This window comes from Pezoporus flaviventris, unplaced genomic scaffold, assembly GCF_033815535.1.
Source record: "Pezoporus flaviventris isolate CSIRO_AGI_PZ_B2104156 unplaced genomic scaffold, CSIRO_AGI_Pfla_v1 ptg000035l, whole genome shotgun sequence".
NCBI classification, from domain to species: Eukaryota; Metazoa; Chordata; class Aves; order Psittaciformes; family Psittacidae; genus Pezoporus; species Pezoporus flaviventris.
This window is the reverse complement of record NW_026892583.1, coordinates 11,083,650-11,108,443: the sequence shown is the minus strand read 5'-3', so window position 1 is coordinate 11,108,443 and position 24,794 is coordinate 11,083,650. Positions and strand designations below refer to the sequence as shown.

The 24,794-nt window shown below is 43.3% G+C and overlaps 1 protein-coding gene across 3 annotated transcripts in view; it reads left to right on the top strand.

Annotated features, from left to right (window-relative positions):
• The first annotated feature begins 3,060 nt into the window (after positions 1–3,060).
• The window catches only part of DDHD1 (DDHD domain containing 1), a 70,867-nt gene continuing 49,133 nt past the window's right edge, over positions 3,061–24,794 (top strand). For 2 of the 3 annotated variants that reach the window (XM_061462558.1, XM_061462557.1), the window contains exons 1-3: positions 3,061–3,762; positions 18,428–18,604; positions 24,304–24,402. In XM_061462558.1, the coding sequence (XP_061318542.1) occupies positions 3,072–3,762; positions 18,428–18,604; positions 24,304–24,402 (967 nt within the window). In that variant the 5' untranslated portion in view covers positions 3,061–3,071. The remainder of the gene's footprint in view (positions 3,763–18,427; positions 18,605–24,303; positions 24,403–24,794) is intronic. The other variant, XM_061462559.1, reaches the window with a different exon arrangement.

Genomic DNA, 24,794 nt, shown 5'->3' with positions numbered 1-24,794 from the left:
AAGGAACTAAAGGAGGGAGAATTTGAGGAGGATGACATAAGTAAGGGTGAAACAGTTGTTGAATGATAAAAGAAGGTGAAATATCCCTGGTGTTGATGGAAGTAGGATAAAAAGTGAGATCCTTAACAGCCTTTGTCTTCAAAGATTCTTTGTCTTCTTATCTATAAGGTAAGTAACATTCCTTTTTGACTCCCCACTGTGGATAAAAATCTGAGATAAAAATGCCCTCTTTCTCCACCTGAAAAGGTAGAACAAGCATGCACCAAGCTCCCGTGGTGGGGACTCATGAATGCTAGCAAATTCTTGGAGCTTTTAGCATTAAAAAGTGTTGATGATGCATTCAAGGATTCATGTGCAGACCTTCAGCATGAATTTAATGACTCAGGGAAATCACACACCAGCAGTGAACGTTTTTAAAAGCCTCACCTACCTTTCCAGCCTAAACTTAATCTGGCCTCTCTCTGCATTTTTAACATACTCCATTAACAGGATTCCCCAGCTGAAAGCAGATGCAAGAGGTAGGGCGCAAACCTATTTTGGACACACAATGCTGTGCAATGCACAGAAGTCCCCTTGTTGCTGGAAATTGTAGGATGAAGACAAGCAGAATGTGTAGGAGACAGGAAAATCAAAGAGCACAGTTTTTTCCCACAGCTGACAGTGGGCCTGTGAGAGAGACTTTGATGTAAATCAAGGAGAATGACAGACATTTAGGGGTGGAGGCACACAAAATTGTATGACGTTAAACCAGTTACTTTTCTTCCTCCATTCTGACTCTATACACACCCAGTAGCTGCCTCTTTTAGGAGGGTTAAAACCCAGCCATCCACCACAGGCCTCCTTCCCCTATTCTTACTTTAGGAAAAAGTGTGTGTATGTGTGCATGCATGAAGGTTGGGGTTGGTGATACAGTCTACACACAGCCACATTCTCCCATCAGGCTGCACGATGTATGGCTAAAGGTTTCAGACCAGTGCCCTGACCTGCTATAACGTGGCTATGAGTAAGGCAGCAGGCATGTTGTACACACAGGTGTGCAAAGGTGTGGGTATCAGCTCCCTTGCCCTTTGAGGTGTAACTGAGATAGCAGTATCACTCGCATACCCTCTCACCGCCTCCTTCCTCCTGGGAATGTTGTGAAATGGGGGAAGGGGGGGGGGGGTGTCTCATAAACAGGTGACCCCACCCCAGTAAGCCAGGGTGTGTTTCTGGGAGTCTCTCTCTTTCCCACAGACACAACAACCCACGACCCATGAGAAGGGGGGGGGGGGGGTGGTGGTGTGTGTGAACTGGCATCACAAAAGTGATCCATCACTGCCCCTCACTCAGCTGTGGGTGTGTGTTGGGATGAGTTGTCTCTCACAGGTGTAAAACCCAGGCACCCTCCCTCACCCTTTTTCCTGCTTCAGGCTGCCAGGTGTTTAATCACACAAATATACATCTCAACACCCCCTCCTGTTGATTATGGAGGCAATGGAAGTGGCTGTTTCTCCCTTACACACACGAACAAGCAACCCTATTCCCTCCAATTTGGGGGGGGATTTGGAGGACTGAGGCTCTCACACAAAGGTGATGCCAGGTTGCTGACTCCCTGTTGCTCTGCAGAGTGTGTATTTGGGATATGCTTGTCTCACTCCTACACAGCTGAGAAATTCTTAGCTGAAGTAAAAAAGGGGTGTCACACCAACAAGTAGAGTTCTAACCTGACCATCTCTTCCTGCTCAGCTATTGGGGTGCTGAGCTGAGGCAGGACATCTCACATAGTGTCACACTGTGCGTGACTGTCTGCCTGTAGGGTTTAGTTTAGGATTGTCAGCCTGCAGGGTTTCCTTGGAGTGGGAGGTAGGGTTGCATGCATACAGGAGGGATCCCTGTTGCACTCCAGTAGCTAGCTGCAGGGTGTGACCCCACCAATGCACATGGAGATGAACAGGTTACACCCCTGTTGGGTGTGAGGGTCTGCTTACCCACCTGCACCTGAACCCCAGTACTTCCCTGAACGCTGCAGTGTTGGCTGGGGATGGCTCTCTTGTATACACGTGTACCCTACTCATCCTGCTAAGTTACCAGGAGTGTGTGGGGCCTGACACCCACACTTACAGGTCAAAACTCAGTTACCTCCTAGCAGCCTGTAGGGAGCAGTACACACAGATCAACACCAACGATCCCATCGGGTAGCAGGGAAAGTGATGGGGGAGTCAGATGGCTCACACAATGCAAGATGAATGAGTGCTAGAGGTGTCACACAGATACCAATCCCCCACGGGGCTGCAGGATGTGTGTTCTCTCACACACACATACATCAGGGTGCAAGGTGTGCTTTAAGATCTTCTGTCACCCATATGGGGCCACAGTTTGTGTCTTGTGAGTGCTGGCCACAGCCACAGAGGGTTGTTTCAGGAGTGCCTGCTATAAACACACCAAGCTGTGGTTTGTGTTTCGGAGGTACCCATCACTCACACACGGGGCTGCAGGCTATGTTTCAGTGTGTCTCGTTTAGCTGTGAGGCCACTGGGCCTCGGGTTGCACTTCAGTGCATTGGTCTGTGTGTGTCACCTACCCAGAGGGCTGCAGGCTGTGTTGGTGGGCAACACTCACGGTCACAGTGCAGCAGGCTGGGGGGTCTCAGGTTGTATTCCGAGGTGCTGGTCATACACGGAGTCAGGGGCTGTGTGTGAGGGTGCCTCACACGCACACACACACACACACACACACACACACACACACACACACACAGAGCTGGGTCTGTGTCTGGAGGTGTCTCACACTGACCTCAGGCTGTAGGCTGTGTCTGGGGACACCTCACACATGCAGATGTGGCTGCAGGCTGTGTCCGAGGGTGTCTCACAGCCGGACAGGGTTACGGGCCGTGACCCACCACACACACACGGTCAGGACGCCCCCGGGGTCTGAGGGCGCCCTTCACGCCCCGCCCCGCCCCTCTCCTCCCTCCCGCGCGCCCGCACGCCTCGCGCCGACGCCCCGCCCCCGGTAGCTGCGCTACGCGCGTGACGGAGCGGCACCGCCCCCGGGCGGACGGAGCCGGCGGCGGTTGCGGGGCCCCCTGCGGCATGGATTACCCCGGTCCCGCCTCGCAGCATGGCGCTTGGGACCTGCCCGGCGAGGCGAGCGCCCACGGTGCCGCTTCCTGCGAGCAGCCGGTCGGCGGCGAGGAGGAGGCGGCTCCCAGCTGCGGCTTGCAGCGTCCCCTCACCCGGCCGTCCCGCCGCCCCCAGCAGCTCTCCGGACCGCCGCTCGCCACGTTCTCTACCTCCTCCTCCGAGGGGGAGCTGGATGCGGCGGCCCCTCTGCAGCGGGAACCGAGCCTGAGCGACGAGGCCGGCGGCGGCGGCGGTTTCGACTCGGCCGAGTCCGGCGCCTCGCTCCGCTACTCCACGGGTACGGGCGGCGAGTACAGCGAGGGCGAGGGAGCGGGGCTCGCCAGCAGCGAGAGTGGCGGCAGCGGCTTCTACCTGGCGGCGGCAGCGCTGCCTGAGAGGAGGCGGCCGGGTGGCGGCCGGCCCCGCTATGAGATGGTGCGGGAGCTGAGCGCCGAGGAGGTGCGCTGGTTCTACCGGGAGGACCGGAAGCCCTGGAAGCCCTTCATCGGTTACGACTCGCTGCGGATCGAGCTGGCCTACCGCGCCCTCGGATCCGAGCCGCGGGAGGGCGAGGCGGCGGCAGTGGAGCCGGTATGCGTGAGGAGCGGGCTCTATGAGGTGGACGTAGCCAACGCGGAGTGCTACCCTGTCTACTGGAACCGTGAGTGCCGCCGTGCCCCCCTTCGGGGACCTCGGGATACCGGTGTTCTAGTTCCGAGACCGGTGGGGGGACGGCAGGGCAGCCTCTCGCCTCCCGACACGGGACCCCGGGCATCCCCCATCCTCACAGAGACCCTGCACTGGGGTCACCCTTCATACCCCTCCAGCACACCCACATAGGTAATGAGGGACCAGACACTGCTTGCTGCCCGTGTGCACTTGAGGATGAGGGATACAGGCACCCTGGGTGCCCATCTCCAACACGCACCTGAGAGAGAAGGCACTGAGAATTTCCCTTCCAGGTCTCGGGGATCCTTTGCGTTTGAGGGGGGTGGTGGCACTGAGCATCCAACCTTCTCAGGCACACTCATAAGGGAAGCGGCGTGGGCATCCCTCAGCATGTGCTTGAGGGTGGGGGCACTGGGCACCCCACCACACACACACAGGGAGGACGAGGCACTGGGTACCCCCCACCCCCCATGCAGGGTCATGGGGGAGGGTGTACTGGGCACCTTTTCGGCCACTTCCAGCTGCAAAAGGAACTGAGCACCTTTCCTTCTCTTGACCTCTTGTGTATATGCACCTGAAGGAGACAGGGATCTGTGCGCTCACACCTGGCTTACAGAGACATGGGAAAGGGCATCTTATTTCTTGATGTGCAGAAGCCAGTGGGAAGGCACATGACTGAGAAACTTACTGCTTATGCTTCCCTTTTCCTAAACAAAGGGTGAATAAAGCTGGGTATTTGCTTTCAGCATTCCCCCCTGCTTCCCTCAAGGGGAAATGTTGAAGGCAAATACACCCTTCCTTCAGAAGCAGCAGGGTAGAAACAGCAGTGTGTCTGCTGCCTCCCCGCCACACACACACTTCTGATCCCTCTTTAGTGAGGAATGATGGAAGAGATGGCTGGTGCCTCGTTTTCCCTCTGCTACCTTTATCCTCTCTGCTAGGAAGGGATGATACTGTGCTTCATCTTCCCTTCCCTGTCCCACTGGGAGAGTGCATGAAGTGGAACTTCTTTTCGCCACTGGAGGGGATGCAGCAGGTGTCTCGGGTGCACACACAGTCCTTACTTCTTACCCTTCCAATAAAGGGAGTTTGCTTCACTCCCTCAACTTCAAAATGAGGTGGTGATGTACTCCCTCTGCCATCCTTCCCCTTGCATTCATGTGTGGAGGAGAGGGGACCTTGGGGAATAGAGATGAAGGAAAAGCAGGCACCTCAACTCTTCTTCCTTTGGAGAGAATGTCTCCCAGGGTCTTGCTGGACAAGTGACATCTACTCTGAGCAGACAAGCCCTGCTGCTCTTGCTCGCCCTCTGTCCTTGAAGACTTGTTTTCCAACTGCATTCCTTCGGGGACAAGGAAAATGTAATGGGGTAGAGTGACAGATGCAGAGTAGCCAAGCAATAGACACTGTCCTGGCATGAACTTGCGAGACGGACAGGCAGCTTTCTCTTGTCTCCTCTGCATATTTCTGAGATTCAGGTGGGAGTCACGAAGGAGTACCAAAACTACTTTAGATATTAAAACTGAGGGTTTTAGTTGTTTCCCTTCTTCTTTATCAGTGTCTTTATAGGGGGAATATCCATAAATTACAGTACCACATGGAACAATTCACTTGTGGTGCAACAATTTGTCTTTCAAATCACTGTCCCAGCAGGCAGATGCTGAGCTCAAGGAGCAAGCACAGGTCTTGGTCCACGTGTGTTTTGAGCTAGAAGAGCTTGCTTCTTGAGCAGAAAGTGGAAGTGGTTATCCCTGTCACCACCTTGGAGCCCCTGTGGTTGGTACTTGATGCATCTGCCACGTAGTTACTGGAAAGAAATGGTGCAGGTTTTCCAGGGGATGAGGCAGCTGCTGCCATCCTTCCTGTAACTGTGCTATAGGGAGAGGGGGAGAAGTCAGCAGAGCTGTCAGGTGAGGCAGGATTGCTGCCAGTAATGGGAGCAAGAGGCTGTAGTTGTCAGCAGCTTAAAGGTTTAATTTCTTGACCCTGTGCCTTGTCCATTTTGGAAGCTGATTCAGTCTTATTAAGCCTGAGGAGCAGATGTTTCAAATGACAACCTACACTGTGCAGAGATGATTTCTGATGCTTGGAAGGAGAGATTCCCAGAGGTTAGCACCAGAAGCAGTGCTAGGCAGGGGAGAAATAAACTCATGGTCCTGAGAAGACTAATGACAGGGATGTTTTCTAGTCCTCGAAAGCTGCTTAAGGGGAGTGCTCAAGTCTTTTCTTATTAACAAGTCTGCTCCCTTGCAAGACTAAGATGACTTTTGGTGTTTCAAAGGTCTGTCAGTGTCTTCTGGTTTAACTCCTCCTCCGTTTGCACATTCCCTTACTTCTGTTCCCTATGTACTTTTGTCTTTCTCCCATTCTTTCCCAACCTCTTTGTTCAGACCTGATTAAACAGCAAGGTCAGATCCCAAGGATTCACTCTGGTCTGTGCTTCTGAAGGCCTTATTGTAGCATTTATTATAGTCCGAAATTATTTCCACTTCATGGTATATGTATAATTTTGGATCCAAAGGGTAGCATGCTGTAGCATGGAAGGGAGCTGGTGGTGGCAAACCAGATCTCACCCTAGCAAAGCCCACGGTAAGGGAGAAAAATCTTGCTCTCCATCACACAAGCATGAAGGTATAATGAGCATACCTGACTTAAAATATTCTGAAGTGCACATTAAAGAGTACAGAAACTGCTCTCCAGCTTTGCTGATTCACATTTTCAGTTTGGAGCAAAGGTCAGAAGCTTTTGTCTTTGTTGTTCTTGCCTGTTGTTCTTTTTCACATACGTGCCATACTTTAGGAAAGGCTGCTGTCTCACTGCTACAAAACTGAACATGCTGACAGTTCTTCAGCTATTGTGGCATCTTAATGATAGGCAAATCTTGATTATATCTTGGCATGTACTGAAATATTTTTCACTCCACATCTTCAGACATCTTAAGCACATCACAGGATTTGTTTGTAACATCAGGAATATCAGACTGAGTTACAATTTGAGCAGATTAATTACTGAGAATTTTATCCTTACCTTGTGACCTTTGGGATTTATTTAATTAGTATTCTAGAGCTAACAGCATGTCACAAAGAATTGAATGTAGCAAAGGCAGCGCAAGAGGACTAAAATTATTAGCATAGGCTTCCAGATAACTGAGTAACTTGGAGTTGGGCTCCTTCTTGTCTTCTGTGGATGTAACAACGGGTGATAATTTATACAAGGGTCTCCTGTTGGCATCTTCTTAGATTGCGCAGTTGTTTTCTGCCCTCCCAATTGAAGAGGGCTGCTTTACAACCATTTTTCTATAGAGTTACTCAGCCTAGTTGTCAAAGTCATGAGTAATTCTGTTAAATCCATAGCCTGTGGACTTCTGGGTGACTCTGTCCTGTTCCTTGGCTTGTGACTTTGTTCCATGCAACTATTGCCCTGTCTGGTATTTGCTTTTTTCCCTTGCTTTTTGCATGGTTACATTGTCAAGTTACAGAAGTCTATTAAGTAAAATACCTCTTGTTGCATTTAAAAAAAAAATTTAAAAAATCAGTAGACTATCCCTGAGTAAAGACGTGAGATCTGATATAACATATATTTTATTGATCTTAGCATGGAAATACCTGTGAACACAGAGTGGACCACTGGCTCTTTGTTTTAAGATTTGTATGTTCAGGCTGAAATTGGGCAGCTTTTAAAAACCATTTCAGGTGCCTTTAAGCTGGGACTGAAGTAAATATCCAAGACCCTACATTTTCTTTCATAAGCTCTCTGTGAGCTGCTTTGTAAACTGGAAAAAGAGGCAGTTGTTGGCACCTCGTGAAAAGCTTCTGCAGGTTGAGCTTGTGCAGAATGAGACGCGAATGCCAGGGCACTGTTATCTGCCCTCTGAACTGGTCAAGATTACTGAGTGGTCTTGGAGTATAGTAGCTGATACGTGGCATCAGATGATTACAAAAGGCTATTTTCTTAGTGGATTTTGTTTTATTGTGGGCTTGTTTTGATGTAGGATGTAGACATTAGCAGTAAGATACTGAGCCTTTTGTTCCTCAGCCACTGGGGTTGGTTCTTTGGGCTGCACTGTCAAGACTAAAAATAAACATTTTGGAGCTGTAAGGTGCTTCTCGGTTGTCTGCCTTGTGCAGGAGTGTTGGATGCTTGTGCCTTCCCTGAAGGTGACAGCATAAATTTGCATGTTGACACTCTACAGGCTGGCAACCCCAAACCCATCTTGGGGCCCCACTAAAACTCTTGCCTGGCTCTTTTAATCAATGTCTGATATTGCTTCTGAGTCTGTGTTTAGTTTATGGGGTTTGGTTTGTATTCTGCCACAGAAATAGTGTTCAAACAGATACATGAGGAAAGTGATAAAGCATGCTTGTAGCCTGCGTTTGTTTGTTCTTAGCAGCAGAACACATTTTTAGTGACTTTACATGTGCTTAGAACATTGCTTTTGGTATTGTTGGACAGTCTTTGAAGTTGGTTGGCACAATTTTGTTTATGTAAAGGAGCTTTCATTGAAGGCTGAATTCCTGCATACTGTTATCTTGCTTTTCTCTCCAGGTATGTTGTTATTTTGCAGATAAAATACTGCTAATTTACTTGGCAAGATGAAGTGTTGCTTTTGCTATTCAAAATATTTCCTGGGTTTTACTTTTTTGCTTCTGTTCTTACCATATGACCCTTCCAAAAGTATCTTGTAGCTTAGTTTTGGCCAACTCCTTCCTCACCAGAAAGCCTAATGCATATAGATGGAACAATTTTTAGATTTGCAGTACTCCGTTGTATTAAGTCATAAATTAAATTTGTTCATATGTATGTTCTGGTTATGTTTTGTACATTTTCTTCTTTCAGTAGAAAGAAGTTGTGTCATTTAGGATGCTTTTATTAGATCATGTAGAGGAGATGTCAGCACTCTGATGTATCTGTGAGGGAGAGTTTCTTCTGTGTCCTCAGCTTTTATGTTTGGTTTACAAGCATTTCTTAAGCACAATGAATTTGTTGTCTTACTCCTGTAAATGATACCAGAATTACAGAATCACTCTCCAGTGGATGGTGTCAGCTACAGCAGAGTAGCTAAGGATGGGCTTAGCTTAGAAAGCAAGTTGTGCTTGCCCTTCAGTGTGGTTCAACACATTTGCTGCTGGATGTGGTTAACACAAAGGCAGAGATGCAGGGAATACTTGGTTTACAAGTTGTGGGTGACGGGATGTTATCCACTGTAACTGAGAAAGCAGAAAATGTTTGTAGGATGAGAAGGATCAGAATTTCTGTTCTGACTTAATTCATGTTTGAATACTGATTCGTCTGGCAATGTCAAAGAAATAGAATGGGATGTAATTTGGAGGTGACAGCTAGATTGAAGGTAGATGACAGGTGAATTTCTGCATGTATGCGTGTGAGGGGGAGATGCTGTCTAGGAAAAAAATTATATGACAGCAAAGAGAGACCTGTGCAAAACTCCTTTTTGCTCTGAGGAGTTAAACAAGATCTGTAAGAGCTGACATTGTGAGTAAGCAGAAGGACTAAACAAAAGTGCAAGAAATTAAGCATGATAAGTTCTCTCAGTGTTATCTCTAAGATTGAAAAAAAGTGAAAATGAAGTAGTAGATTTGAATGTTGGCCAGAGGAAAGGTCACTAGTGTGGTATGAACTGTTTGGGTGGGTTGCCAGTAGCTGAAGCCATTTTAGAGTGTACCTTGTGTGGAGCTCGAGAGGAGAAGCTCCAGAGACTGTAAGTGTTGTAGGTAGCATGTTTAGTTAGCTGGTGGGATGAAGGGTATATGAGGTGCAACTGGGATCCGAGGCAGTGATATTTAAGATGAAAGAAACTAAAATCATGAATTAAATCTCTTTTCATCTCAGAATGCAGGAAAGCCATATCGGGTAAAAAACTTGGGGGAAAAAGTGAAATCTGGGGATGAAAGTGTAGGGGAATCAGGAGTTGGGGTGAAGTAGATGGAAAAAGGAAGTGAGGTTAGGAGAGTGCAGAAAAAAAAGTCCCTGCAGAGGAGAAAGAAGAGGTTATTGTGTCCTTGGATATTTTCATCTTGGTCATCCGTGGTAGGTATAGAAGAGATACTCCTGTGTAGGAACCTACTTGCTTAAGCAGTATGTACATGACCATTGCTGCTCAGTGCTGGTGAGAGCTTGCTAACAAAGACCCATTGATGAGCACCTACCAGGAGAGCACACACACTGAGCAGAGGGTGTGATTGTGCAAATGTCCTGTGACTTTCCATGGGATTTGAGCACATGCTTACCTTTTAGGAGGTACTCACATGTTTGTCATGTGGCATGGCTGCTCTTTTGTGGGTTGGTTTAGTTTTCACATAATGCAGTTTCGAAAAACGCAAGCTTTTTCCCATGAGAAAATAGCTGATAAGGAACTGGCTTCTACAGCTTACTGACCCCAGCAGCCAATGCCAGGTGGTGGAAGTGCTTCACTTTAGTGTACTAGTATTGAAATTCGGTAAGCAAAATAAAAATGAAGCTCTAAATGTAAAACTGCAGCCCTGTTTCTTGTTTCCACAGTCTGAGGTTTTTTGATGAGCATTTCCTGCTCATCATTGGCATGGCTAATAAGGTAAGCTTTAGGATTTTGACTTGGATCATCAAGTTCAGGTCTGTGTAAAGAGCAGTTGTAGAGGCGTTAATTGAACTACTATTTTAAACCAGCAAAATCCTACTTGAAAAACAGTAAACGCTATCTTTTGGGGTAATATGTAGCAATTGAGATGAGAGATGACTTTGAGGGTGTTCATCTCTTTTTGAGGGGTTTCTTCTGTTTGAGGAATTCTGTTTGACATCTGAACCAGCCCCAAAGATCAGTGTTTCATTATCCTTTTGGATTGCTTAGTTCATAATGTAAACCGATTAAAAATGGTTCAGGGAAAAACATTCAAGTCCTTGCTTGAATCACAGAATCATAGGATCATAGAATAGTTAGGGTTGGAAAGGACCTTAAGATCGTCTAGTTCCACCCCCCTGCCATGGGCAGGGACACCTCACACTAAACCATATCACCCAAGGCATCGTCCTTGGGAAACAGGCAATTTCACATTTGCAGTGGAGCAAAGCATGTGTTCCTCCATTGGTGTGTCTAACACTGAAGCAAACACAGAGGCTTTAGTGTATAGCTGCTCCTATAGATCAGAGTCTGTAAAGGATGTGCTTAGTGTCTGTGAAACTCAAAAGTAGCATCCACCTGTATTTTTTTAAATTGCTTCAGTAATGCAATTTGGAATTACTTGATGCAAAATAATATCCTTTACTGCTCAGTGAATTAAATCTCTTTTCATCTCAGAATTAAAAAAAAAAAGGCTGGCTCTGTAATTTCATGTAGCTCTGTTAAGTTTTCTGAGGCCAGGATTTCACTCTTGAACTCTTCTTCAGGTTATGTTGTTCCTTTTGAAAGAGCAGAATGAGATTTCATATGTTTGTGTTTGTTAAACAAAGGAAAGTCATCCAGGCTGTGCTTAAATGAGTGGCTTCATTTATTGAAGTGTTAGTAATTTGCTCTATTTTGAAATAATATGTTGAGTAATAGCTGGAAAGCTGTGTAACATTAAGCTATTAAAGAAAGTATCAAGAAGTCTGTTATGTTACTGAGCAAACATGAAATAATCATATTGTAGAATGGTTTGGGTTGGAAGGGACTTTAAAGCTCATCCAGTTCCAGCTCCCTGCCATGGGCAGGGACACCTTCCACTGGACCAGGTTGCTCCAAGCCCCGTCCAACCTGGCCTTGAGCACTGCCAGGGATGGGGCAGCCACAGCTTCTCTGGGCAACCTGTGCCAGTGTTAGTTTGGAGTTATTTTATTATAACATCTGTTCGCCCAGTATGCATGATCACTGACAGTTAAGACATAGGAATATTCAGTCTCATGATAGGTTTCTGTAACCGCCTAGTTTCATAATAAAGCTTCCTAACCTCATGAGTTTTTCTTTCCTGTTTTCCCTTTACAAACCCAGCCATGAGGGAACTAAGTAAGAGGAACAGATCTTGTCCTGCAGACTGCATGCTGTGCATTTGCATTGGCAAAAATAGAATCTGCAAATCATTATTGCTGTAGAGCCCTTTGTAGCCATAGCTGCCGGGTGGGTAGGAGGAACACTGATGCAGAGGTTGAGTAATACCCATCCTTATACTTAGTGGTGTTTGCACTAGTGCAAAGTCTTAAAGGCTGTGCAGTAGTTAGTATACCCAGAATATAATTTTAGGCCTGGTACAACAGGAATGGCTAGCAATTTTTTAAAAGCCTCTAGCAGTACCCTTGTTGTTGTTGTGGAATACATTTATTTCAGTGGCTTTTGTCAACATGCAAGTTCTTATATGTGTTGCGGTTGTTAGGAATGCTGTGCTCCAAGACGTATGATACTCATCATTTTTTAGCATGCCAGGGGAAGACTGTTTTTGCCCTGGATCTTTTTTGCTTGCTAAATGTGTGGGCACTTCATTATTTGAGTAACTTTCAGCTTCAGATATCACATATGGTAAGCTTCATGGTTACCTTCAGCTTGTGCAGATGTTATCTTCACACACTGAAAATTGTCTGCAACTGTAGTAATAAGGAAGTGAAATTTAAGAAACAGGAGTTATCGCACTGAAAAGCAGGAATCTGAAATTACTACCCTGAAAAGCATCTTGAGCCAATGGCATTTTAGGAGCTTGTGTTTCTTGTCCAACCTCTTGGCTTTGGTCTTGGTGAGCTAGGAAATTGGGGTTGTCAATCTCAACAAAACACCAGCTTTAATTTATATTTCTGAGCTTGTGACTATTATATTAAACTTTAAGACCTCATTTGTGGGTGAATTGTTAAAGCTGTCTTGAGACTGATGAGTGAATAGTGCCAGAAATGCCTCTAACTTTGCCATCAGGCCTTTTGAACAGGACTTCAGCTTTGAAGCAATGAGGCAGAAGTTTATTGAATCTTGCTCCCTTAAGATTTTATCCTATCTTCAAGTTGCATGGTAGCTGGTGTTGGTATTTCTGAGGCAGACCTCCTTTTGGCTGTTGTTTAAGCTCTGTTTGCTAATCTTTAGTTACTGTCCCTGTTCCATCTTAGTTTTGCAGCAATTTCCTGATTTTGAATCAAGCAAAGTGAAAGAGGGTTATGTGAGCCACGCTTTGAGCTATACAATATTTACATTTAGGTATACACCATTTGAACCAATGTGGTGGCAGGAAACAAATGATAGCATTGCTGTGGTAGCTAGCACAAGAAGAAATATTAAGGCAACTTCTGCTCACTTACTACTTTTCATACTGTGTTCTGATTGATTAGTTAGCTGTTTGTGCAGTTTATATTGGATGTGATCACACAAAGATCCTCACAAAAAGGGAACATACATATATAAAATATCATACACGTGTATACTACGTGTTGCATGCAGTTTTTATTTTAACAATTTTTGTTATTCAGAGGATTTAGGTAATTATCATAATACAAATCACTCATGTTCTTGTCTCATCACATTAATTTTAGGACTTGTTTTCTTGTGTGGATTTTCAGGGAAAAAAAGACCTTCTTCTGTGTAAAATCCTTTGTGGCAGTCTAGATCTCTTAAGCTAATTTTCTCCAAAAGTGGTAAAATATGTATGACTAATTAAAATAAAGTGCCTTTCATTAGCTTCTAATTCCTGCCATTCAAATTTATTTATGAATTCCTATTGCATAAATAAACCATGCAAGTGTACAACTGGCCAGATATGCTGGTATCTTTTGGTCTGAAGCACTGCCAATTGCAGATTATACGGTGCAAGACTTAAGGCAGTGAAAAAATAAAGGGAAATCCTTTCCTGGGGATCAAGATTATAGGGACAAAGATAAATAATACTTTGTGTTTATAGATTTGGAAGAAAAAAAAAGTTAAATTACAACATGATCTAGATATCAGTGTGTTTAACTCTCCTGTAAAACAAAAATAACTGGAAGAATATAGTTTAAGCTTTCTAAAATCATGTGAATATCCAGGAGATCTATGAATTTTTTGAAGGTGGATGGGAGTGAGAGAAATTGGGTCCTAAACTGGCAATTTGGGCTCATCACTTTTTAATGGTGATTACTGTAATAATTTGCATCAATTTCTCTTGATGAATCTCATTTTTGATGAATACCAGCACGTGTCCAAGATTAAGCAGAGAAATTGTGTTTAGGAAGGTGTAAGTAAGAGTAACGCATTAATCTTTCCCATAATCAAGAGATTATACTGAAAAATCTTTGCTTACTTTGCAGTTGCCTCATTTCCCCACCAGTCCAGGGTATTCAGTGTAATATACCTCTCTTTCTTCATAACTGAAATGGCACTTGCTTTTGGAACTGGTGATTTTTAACATCAGTAGGTTGTCATCATTGTTGTGATTGGAGTTCAACTTCGACTGAAATCCGTCATTACATGTTTCTAATAAAATAGAATCATAGAATAGTTAGGGTTGGAAAGGACCTTAAGATCATCAAGTTTCAACCCCCCTGCCATGGGCAGGGACACCAAACACTAAACCAAGTCACCCAAGACTCCGTCCAGCCTGGCCTTGAGCACTGCCAGGGATGAAGCATTCACAGCTTCCCTGGGCAACCTGTGCCAGTGCCTCACCACACTTGTAGTTCTTTATGTCTAACCTAAACTTCCCCTGTTTAAGTCTGAACCTGTTACTCCTTGTCTATTGCTGTTGTCCCTAATGAAGAGTCCATTCAGAGCTAACATTGCTCGTTTTTGAAAATACAGATGTTAATTGGAAAGTATTCTTTCCGACTTTACCAAGCCTCTTCTCTCATGAGAAAGATAAAATGGTTCTTTGTGAGCTGTGATCAGAAATTTGTTTCCGTTCTGAAAGATACTGTTCAGGTTTCTTAAAATCAAGCTGTGCTTCTGATGGAAGGAAAAATGTCATTTAGTTGTTTCCTTTATCAGGTGGTTTTTGACTGAGGTTTCCCAGCAGCGCAGTGATCAAACCTGCCATCCAGCTGGCAATGTGAAATAAGACAGGCTTGTAGACCAGTGTGCTGTGACTGCACGCATAGTGTACAGCAGTTCAAAGGAGGGGACAAAAAAAAACCGGCTTTTGGGTACCCCTAAAATCCCACTGAGCTTTGGAAAACAGAATTCCCTCACTCAAGTTTTAAATCCCTGGTTTGGGAACAAAGTTCCGTAATAATCTGTCTTGATCTGGAAGTGATATATTTCCATATAAATGCCCTTTCCAGACCCAGAGACAGATATGAGTTTATTCGCAAACTAAATTATCCTGTAAAGTCTTTACAATAATTTCATTTCAAACATGCCAATTTTTCCTGGCTGAACCTTTGTGGAAAAGGCAGTGGCCATTTAATGTTTGAGTGCTACAGTCTACCCTTGTTAAAGAGCCACTGCGGGAAAGTTTCTCTCAGGCAAAAAGAGCCTGAAAATACTTATTTTAATGCTTTATATTTAGAATTTTAGAAATCTGTAGGTGGAAATTCCGATGTGAAAGTCTTAAAGCCCTTCAAAACTGAAAAAGAGGTGTCTTGTGATCATTTAGTTTGGAGTACAAAATAGTGTTCATATCATTTGAAAAAAATATCTTTTATGGATTCAATGAATGGAGTCTCATGAGAACGCCTAGTCAAGAATTAAGGAATTGCCTACAGATTTTCCCAGTGAGGATTAACATCTGACATAGTTGTGTCATTGCTTCAACCACAATGGGATCCTTTATCTACGCTCACATATTTGTGCATTTCATTTTTTCCTGCAGACAGTGCTTTGTTTGTAAGGGCAGCCTAACTGGATCTGTGTGTATTAGCTCTGCTGAAAAATGCAGGTATCTAACAGGTGTGAAATGTAAGGGTGTACAACAAAGCTTAAGAGAAGTGCGTGATGAGAGGGTACTGTATATGGTGACAACTAGCATTGCTCTGGTTAACTTTCATGAAAACTAAACACGTGTTTCACGCTTCATTGATGGGTTGTAGACTTCAAAGTTAGCTTAAATTTTCATAGACAGTTGAATCTATGTTACAGTGACTATTAATTTCTGCAGTTTAAAGTTATTCAGACCCATATCAGTTCTTCTGATATGTTTGGGATTTTCATTAAATAACTGTGCCCATTGAATACTCCAACCTCTTTATTCATCTGATGGATCATCAACAGACAAAACATTAGAAATTCAATGCCTAACAATTGGCTTTTATATGGAATGGCTATTTTACCAGCGCAAACAGAAACCGAATGGCAGAACTGCGTCTTGCACTTCATTTGCGTTTTGGACAGACCGACAGGACCCAAATTGTGTTCTACACAGGCAGAGCTGAGGATCTAGGGGGATCAGAAAGTTTGAATGGGGCTTTGGATGACTTGAAAGGTAAGAACCAGCATGCCAAATGCCTGCCAAAGAAATCCGGAATCTGCGAGAAGTTGGGATGAGAGAGGCTGGCAGTGCTTGTAGCCACTGTTTGGGGAAATTCACTCTGCCTTGTGCCCCGTGTGCACAGAGGCACTGTTTTAGGAGGCTGCCTGCAGGATTCCCTGTCACGAGAACGCTTGGGTAACCGGGCAAGCATGTGTGCCAGCACCAAGTGAGGGAAGTTCAGTGGTAATCTGGGCTCTTTGCTCCAGATCATCTGCTTCCAGCCTCTGCATCCCTCCTGAGAGCTTCACTGCTGTTGACCTTTCCTCGCTGATTGCTTCAGGCTGTTTCAGGCACAGCTTGAGGATGCCATCACCTGCAAGTGCGCCCTCCTGTTACAAATATGGGGTGCTAAAAGCTTATCATCATTTCTAGTACTGTGTACACAGTGTTTTTCTGTAAACCTGTTTTTAAACCTGTTTTAAAATAGGCTTTGGATCATTTTGAGTGTTACTTGCCCTGTAGGGAGATTATTGCAAGGAGGTTTTCCTTTTACTTTCATAGCTTGTAGGTGAAATGACCTGAGGGATGAAGAATTCAGAGTAGTTCAGAGGTTCCAGGTAAATTATGGAGGTGCTTGCAATTCTCTGTTATATTCTTATCTGCAAACAGTAAGAAAAACACTTCTGGTGTATACTAGTGTCCACGGAGCAATGAGCAGTAGTGTCATGCCTGTAGTTGAGAGCAGTGCAAAGACTTCTGATCTGCTGTCAAGCTTAGTGGGACATGCCCAGCCCTGGTGTGGTGCTCGGCGCTCTGTGAAGCAGAGGATTCCACAACCTGAGCTAGTGGCTGTGCTAACAGTGGTGTGCCTGGGCTAAAAACCACTGCCCTTGGCTGGGTCACCTTGCCCAGCTGAACTTTGTACCGGTCTGGGGATAGATCAGTAACTCTAAAATATCTCCATGTTCTCTGTTGTTTCTCTGTTTCTTGTTTGCTTTTTTTACCTGATTTTAGTTTACCATTTCTTTGCATCTATGGTTTCTTTCCCAAGCTCTCCTTACCAGCTTTTTTCTCTTTTCCAGGGAGGGAAAATACAGATATTTGAGTAGTAAAGTCTATTTCCCAACCTCCTCCCAACCCCCATCTCCTTTTTTGAGCCTCTTCTTTTGTGGTTAAATTTGTAGTTGCTTCGGAGAGCTAATCTGCAGGAAACTGCACACATGCAGCATTTGCATTTGGGCGAATCTCTATACATCTGCAATGTACAGCAGCATATATTAGTGGGCACTTGGAGCTCCATGGTCCAACTGCTCTGGGTCTCAGCAGACCTGTAACTGTGCTGTTCCCATGAAGCTGAAGGTTGGGGTCTCGGAGTTACAGGCTTGTAGAGCACAGGCACACATGGTGTTTCTCCTTCTTTCCTTTCCAGATGTAGGAGAGATTCTGAGCTGAGCTACAATGGACATTATTGTCTCAGTTTGCTTGCAGGGATGGGTATAAGAGGAGAATTCTTGCTCCCTGCAGCCCCAGTAGTTAGTGTGGGCATGAAGCACAATTTGATGAAGAATAAGCACCAGGATACATTTTTCATAGGCTTGTCTTTTGTCACATGGACAGCAAGCACTGGGCACCCAGTTCCTCATTTGGAGTGCTGAAACTGAAACTAAATGACAGTGACTGAAAACATGAGAACAGCCCTTGGTGAAAGACTGATTTTAGTAGAAAAAACCCTCTCATCTTTAAATTCTACCTTTGTGCTAATCGATGTATAATTTGGGTTATTGTAAGTGCAGTTCTCAAAAGAAACAAGGCCCTGTGCAGTCAGGGTGAGCTTGAGGGGTTTTGTATCTCCTGGTCATTCTGCTTTCTCTTGATAACAATTGTTGGTGTCAGGTTATTAGTCAAATTTTATAGAGCAGCATGAGTCTCACAAGGTTCCTAATTTTCTGAAAACTCAAGGCAGCAAGGAAGAGATTATTTCCTATTAAAGCTGTGGACTGTTGTTCGAACCTAATCCTTAATAAATTTTACAGAATCTGCATATTTCTGTCCATCGCTCACATCCTCACACGCACTCTGAAGATTTGTCCCCATTAGCTCAGGTGTTACTTTGCTAACACTTTTTTCACTACTCATTTCAGCCCAATGGAAGAGGTGATGGTGCCTTGTCAAGGCATTTGTGGTTATGGTTACCTTATTACAGGTCCCAGCAGCAGGAGTGTAACTTTCTGATCAAAGCACTAAACAGAATTCCCTTTTCCTCTAATTCCCTTTCCCTTTTATCTGCTGTCAGTTTGGTTTTGTTGCATTGAAAAAAAAAAAATCTCTTTTGATTTTTAGAATCGGAAAAGATCCCTGTGATGCGTGGACAGTGGTTTATTGATGGCACATGGCAACCTCTGGAAGAGGAGGAAGGTAACTTAATAGAACAGGAGCATCTCAACTGCTTCAAAGGCCAGCAACTGCAGGAGAGCTTTGATATAGAAGAGCAGGCAAAACCTGTTGACCGGAAGGAGGGTAAGATTGTTTAGATTACTACTTTTATAGTATGCTCCCTGGACAGTTGTGATCTGGTTTTCTTAATGTGATCTGTTTTCCATCCTACATGGTGGAGAACATTGTTATAGGCATCAGTTTGCTCTCCCATTATTCAGCATATCTTGATGTAGGTTTTCCTGCTGCAGCACGTTTGATGAACACTGTGAAAATGATATTAATGGCTGAAGAACTTCTTGTTCCCATTTTGCTTGCTACCTTTTATCTGTGTTTGAAATCTCACTTCAAACTGAAATCTCTTGATGGTATAAGAAGAGTCAATGTCCAAATGCAAACTGGGTGTTAGCTGTCTGGCCAGCATTCGTAATGCTGCCCTAAAGGGAGTATCAGTTTTACAAATCACATTTCATTTTCTGTTCTTGTTCAGTCTGTGAATTTATTAAAGTAGTTTTTAACTATGACAAATATTGGGGCATTTTCATTCTGTTATGGGAGTCCTTATATTTTAATGACTAGGCTGAGGACATTAAGTTAGTGTTCCTGGAAATCTCAGTCAAATACATTTAAGGTTTTTAGGAACAGCCTTCTGAGATTACTGATGTATTATTTAATATACACAGTTGTATTGGTTGCTCAGGGTAAGCACAGCACAGCAGAAGTTCAGTATTTTTTACTTTCACACTTTTGTTTGTTGATTTTCACTTGGTGAACAATCTACAAATCAAGAGCTGCAAGTACAGAGCCTCACGATTGTTCTGGTTGTGTTATTCTTTATAAAGAAACTTTATTTTTAAGCTCTTGAAACTGCAGCTTTGTACAAAGCAGTTACAGAGTGTAGGAGTGGCTGGGATTTGGCCACAAGTATGGCGAGTGAACTATATAACCACACAAATAAAAGCTTGTTGATAGATTGGGAGCAAGGCAGCATTCAAGGTACTTCTGTAATTACTGTGAAGAAAACCAGAATATAATTTTCTGACTTAGATAGATTTTTCAACAGTACAGACAGTGGTTAAGTTTCTAACTCCCCTCAAAGCTAGAAAAAATCTGTGAATATTTCTTTTCTATTTCTGCTACTTTAAAAGAACTTTCCTCCTGGCCAAGCCTGCAGTGCAGTCTTCTGCTTTAACAGCTCTGTCAGGTAGGTGGATAAAATGGCGTGACAGTACAGCTGCCTTTTTGAAAGGCACTTTTACCTGTATTTCTGTCTGCTTGTACTGATTTCTTGTTTCAGTGTACTGATGCAAAGCTCAGCTTTGGTAGTACAGCTGCACGCTCACTGAGAGCAGTGCTGTTTGTGGTAATGTATATGGCAAGCACATCTTTATGGCTGCTGGGTGCTTCCAGCCTTTGATAACTTAATTTCTGAAGGAGGGAAGGATGGCTTCAGTTGTGCTTGGATTCTCCTTACCAAGTAAGGAAGAGAATTCAGGGTTTGTTCTAGAAAATGTCTGGTCTGTGGAACAAAAATTTTGAGATTTGCGGGCGGAGAGAGTGGAGTGAGAGATGAAAAAGAGACAATCCTGGTATTTATGAAAACATAAAAGATGACAGAAAGATACTCCAAATTCAGACACCAGTGCCTTTTCTAAAACTAAAGGTTTATTTTTAAAAATGCAAAACTAACAAACCCAAGCTATGCCTGTAGTCGCTTCAAAACTTCAAGTCACCAATAACTTTCAGTAGGGTTTTTTTGGTAGTAATAGGAGTTGCAGGAAAATTCTAGCTAACAGTAAATATGAAAAGTGGTTTTGACATTGTAACATGCCTCTCAATGCATCTCTGTATCAGAGCTGGCATCCGTGATTGCCATCTGCATGTGGCACTGGGATAAGCTGTACAACTTGCATTATTGCTGGTGAAGTAAACATAATTAGTTGGGGAAGTGCTGAATTTCATTTATAAATTTCCTAAATGCTACAATTTGTTGCTACAGTGGGTTGTAATTGCATGCTTTATTAAGCATATTTTGGTCCCATCAAGGTCTACAGTTAGCTGTTATTTAAGACTACTGAAAGTTAGAATAGATATTTACAAATGTCATTGGGAAAAGAAGTGACTATTCAGTGCTATAATAAAGCATTGTAAATGCTTTACACCTTATCTCAGCAAAATTAATACAATCTGCTGTAATACTCTGGCATAATTACTTTTATATGAGCATGCAAGTTTGCATCATGAATAGCAAAAAATAAGCTTGTCAACAAGCATCTTGTTGATGCAGTAGACAAACCTGTCAGCTCTTGATTTGACCCCAGCCATGCTCTAAAGAGTGGCAGTAGGCTGAGAAGTTAGCATATTCAACTTTGCTGCTCCTGTTCTGGATTATTTTCTCTTACCCAGCCTGCTAACTCAGGGCAACATATGATAGCCTGAAGCTTAGTCTCTAAGACTCTGCTTAGAATTTATTTGCAATTTAGTTTTATTTATTTGTATTGTTCTCTGAAATCTTTTTGTGAAGGAAACAGAATTGTTTCCTTCGACTAGCGACCTTACTAGGTGTTTAGCACCCTTAGCTTTTGAGCAGCCTGCCCAGTGCATTGCTGGCAATGGAATTGACCTCTTTCCGAACAGGGCAAGTGGTGCTGCTTCCCATCTATGTGTGGAGTAATCCGCACAGATGAGTCGATCCCTGCAAAAAATGACAGCAAGCGCTACGTGCATTACCTGTGAAGCTGCTTAGCATGCAATGTCCATCTTCTTTCCTTGTCTCTTTAATTTTGGGATACAGGTTAGGAGAGCACGCTTGCATCTAGAAAAAACATTTCCCACTCCAGTGATTGCTTTATTAGTTCTCCTTCTGGGTTGCAGTATGGTAACAGGATATCATGGAATCATTGAATACCAGGTTGGAAGGGACCTCAACAATCAACTGGTCCAGGCTTTCTAAGCAAAACATGGCCTAGACTAGATGTCCCAGCACCCTTTCCAGCCAAATCTTTAAAGTGTGCAGTGTTGGGGAATTCGCCACTTCCCTGGAGAGGTAATTACCATGGCTGATTGCTCTTTACTGGGAGGTGAAGGAGAATAAAATGTGAAAAAAATTGTGACATCACTAAGCCTCATTCGGGGCTTTTGTTGGTGATAGTATATTGATAAATAAATGCCCATTATCAAACTCTCAATCCAAGCAAACCTTCTCTTGAAAATGCAGAATCTTTCAGAATAGGATCTCCAGCTTGTGGCCTGTAAGGAACATAATGCCTGTACTATCTTCCAGTGCTATTTGGGGGCGTGTGAAGCTGTAAATGCTGAAGGTAACAGGAAGCCTATGACAGTGTTTAGGTGAATGATTTCTCAAGTTCTGTTCTCCATGGGATAGCCTGGCTGAGAGATCCTATTTATTAGGCTAATGTGACTTTTAGATTGGCCATATCCAGTTGACCTGGATTTGTCTCTGAGAAGGTTATGCCCTGTAGGAGTTCACAGACATGGTTCCCAACTGTATGTACTGCTTATGAAAATTAGTCAAATTTCTGAGATTTCTGGAGGGATACTTGGTTCTGAATGTGTTGGCATATCAACATTTAAAAGGTCAGCTATCCTGACTGGCAGTCTCTAAAGTGCAGCATGCACAGGAGGTACTGGCATGTGACAGCTGATGCCTCAGACTACGACAGACCAGGCAGAATGCATGCGTGTCAGGGAGGGATGCTGTGCCCATGAGCCTTACTCTCTCTTCTTTGACTCTGCAGAGAGCCCTGCTTCCTGAGGTCTCTAAAACCAGGCCAGAGGAATTCTGCTGAAGTTCTGATGCAAGCAAACATTGCAGGGGCATAACCCGTCTCCTGAATAACTTAACCATGCTCTATTTCACATCTCATAGCCTGGAGTCTGCTTTGATCCTGGCCAAATTCCACATACTTTTTTCAGGTTAAGTAGTTCATTTTATTGTTGATAGATACAGGAAAGGACATTGCTATTCTGTCTTTTGAGACAGAGCAACCGATACAGCTCCAGGAGGAAACCACACTTAGGATGAGGAATTGGAGGTTTGGCTGCCATTTCAACTGCCTTATTGTGAAAACAAATATCTGCAGCCTGCATTTGAGCAAATCAGAAATTTGCACAAGTGCAAATCCGCATATCAGCATGTTCTGGCTTGTCATTGCACATAGTATTTTACATAATTTTTCCAGGCAAAATGAGAGTTATCGTGACAGGTATTCCTGCCCGTGGCAGGGGTTTAGAACTGGATGCTCTTCAAGGTTTAATGCAAACCACTCTATGATGTATAGTTGTATAGAGGAATAGAGATTGGCATTTGCCACTCAGGTCCATGCTAAAAACAGTCAGTTCTGATGACACCATAAACCCCTAAATGAGATGCTGTGCTAGTATAACAGTATATGTGAGCTTCCAAGTCTCATTTGTTGTTCTGCCACTCTGTTGACAGGTACACAATATTGGGAGGTCTCTGGGCCCTTACATTCATTTGTGGAGTACAATTTTTTTTCCTTCCTCCAGGTAGCACTATGCTTTTTTGCATATTGGCTTTGCTTGTCCTTCTTGAGAACAATTCTTTCTTCAGACTTAACGTACATAAATTAATATCAGCGCAAGATGTAAGGTGACATTCTGATCTGAATTCTTAGGTTCCAAATTTTAACTATTTGGTACAAACTTCAGCTAAAATGTGGAAATATCTGTGGTGTTTATTTTATCACACTGAGAATGGGTTTTATCTCTGTGTCTTCATGACTTTTCTTGTATTGCATATGCCTGGTGATTACACTTAAATATATTGCTACTGTAAAATAATTCTATAAATATTTCTGAGAAAAATCTAGGTTATAACACTTATGAAGCATATTTCAGCTGCATATTACAGGAAGAAATATTTCAGCTGAAACCATTTTTAAAGAGATATAAAAAGGGTATCAGAAGACCTTTTTAGCAGTCAGTAAACTTCAGACTTACAGAATAACATAAGATTTAGCAACTGCTTTTTATGCCAACTTAGTCAAACAGTGGACCCATCTAAAGTAGTCTATCAAAGGAGCAGCATTCTCAAGAAATTTCAGTAATATCAAGGCCATTGTAAGATAAAACAAAACCATGAACTCAGATCGTAGCAGATGCTTAAAGGTTCTCAGACTAGGTATTTTGCTAACAGCATTTAACCCGTGATGTTCAGACCAAGAGCTGCCTGATGGAGGGTCAAAGTCACTACTTCAGTGTTGATTTTTCTCTTGCACTCTGTGGGCAGAGTATGCATGCCGTGGCACTCCACTACGGAAGGCAGCTTCTTGAGGACTTGCAGAACAGGGTAATAGTAGGATATTTTGTCAAATCTAACTTTCAGTGATTCTCTTATACTCCTTGGGCAAAATAATAGAGCTGTGCTTAAAATTGAATTGTTTGCTTTTGTTTCCCAAATGTTTGGTGTACACTTAAGAAGCATTACTGTTCTACCTACACCAAGTAGAGTGATTATGCTTTTGTATGTGTAAATGCAGAGACACTTGGTGAGTCTGATGGTGCTGTGTCCCAGGTGTCTTTTACTGACACCTTCAGCTGTGTTGTGATGTTGTAACAGTTTATGAAGAGTGAAGAAGTTGAATTTGGCTAATGTGACCTGACACTTCTGCTACAAAACCAGTGTTTTAAGTGTATATGCTTTTTCAGAAAGAGTGCCTTTTTATTTTTTTTTAATAATAATGAAAAAATGACAACCCTTTTAAAAATTTTACTTTGAAACTCAGTGTTTTTACTTTTAGTTCTCTACTACCTACCTTCTTCCTCCCTCCCTTCTTTGTTCAAATGGAGAGGATATAAGAATTCAGATGCTGCATGTCTTAAGCGAAAGCATCCCGAAGGTACAGTAATTGTAGATTTCTTTCTTTGTAGTACTCCTGGCTTACAAAGCTTTACATTCTAGTTTGCTTATATCAGTTAAGTGCATTAGATTTACAAGCTTCAATTCCTTGAGCTGTATTAATGCCACTTCTTCAAAAGGGAAGGAAAAAGTATCATAAATACTTAAAAGTAGAAGTGTTGTGAATCTTAGGGGAAAGTAGATGCCAACAGTATTGTGCAGTAAACCTTATTATAATTGTTGTGACTGTGATGAAAACTGTAAATATTTGTTTCTTATATTCTTGAGATGTGATTTGGCTATGTCAATAAACTAAAAGCAGATTTTTTAGAACAGCAGCAGGCCTTTTATAAGATAAATTATGCCAAAGAAGGAATGGAGGGTTTATAATAG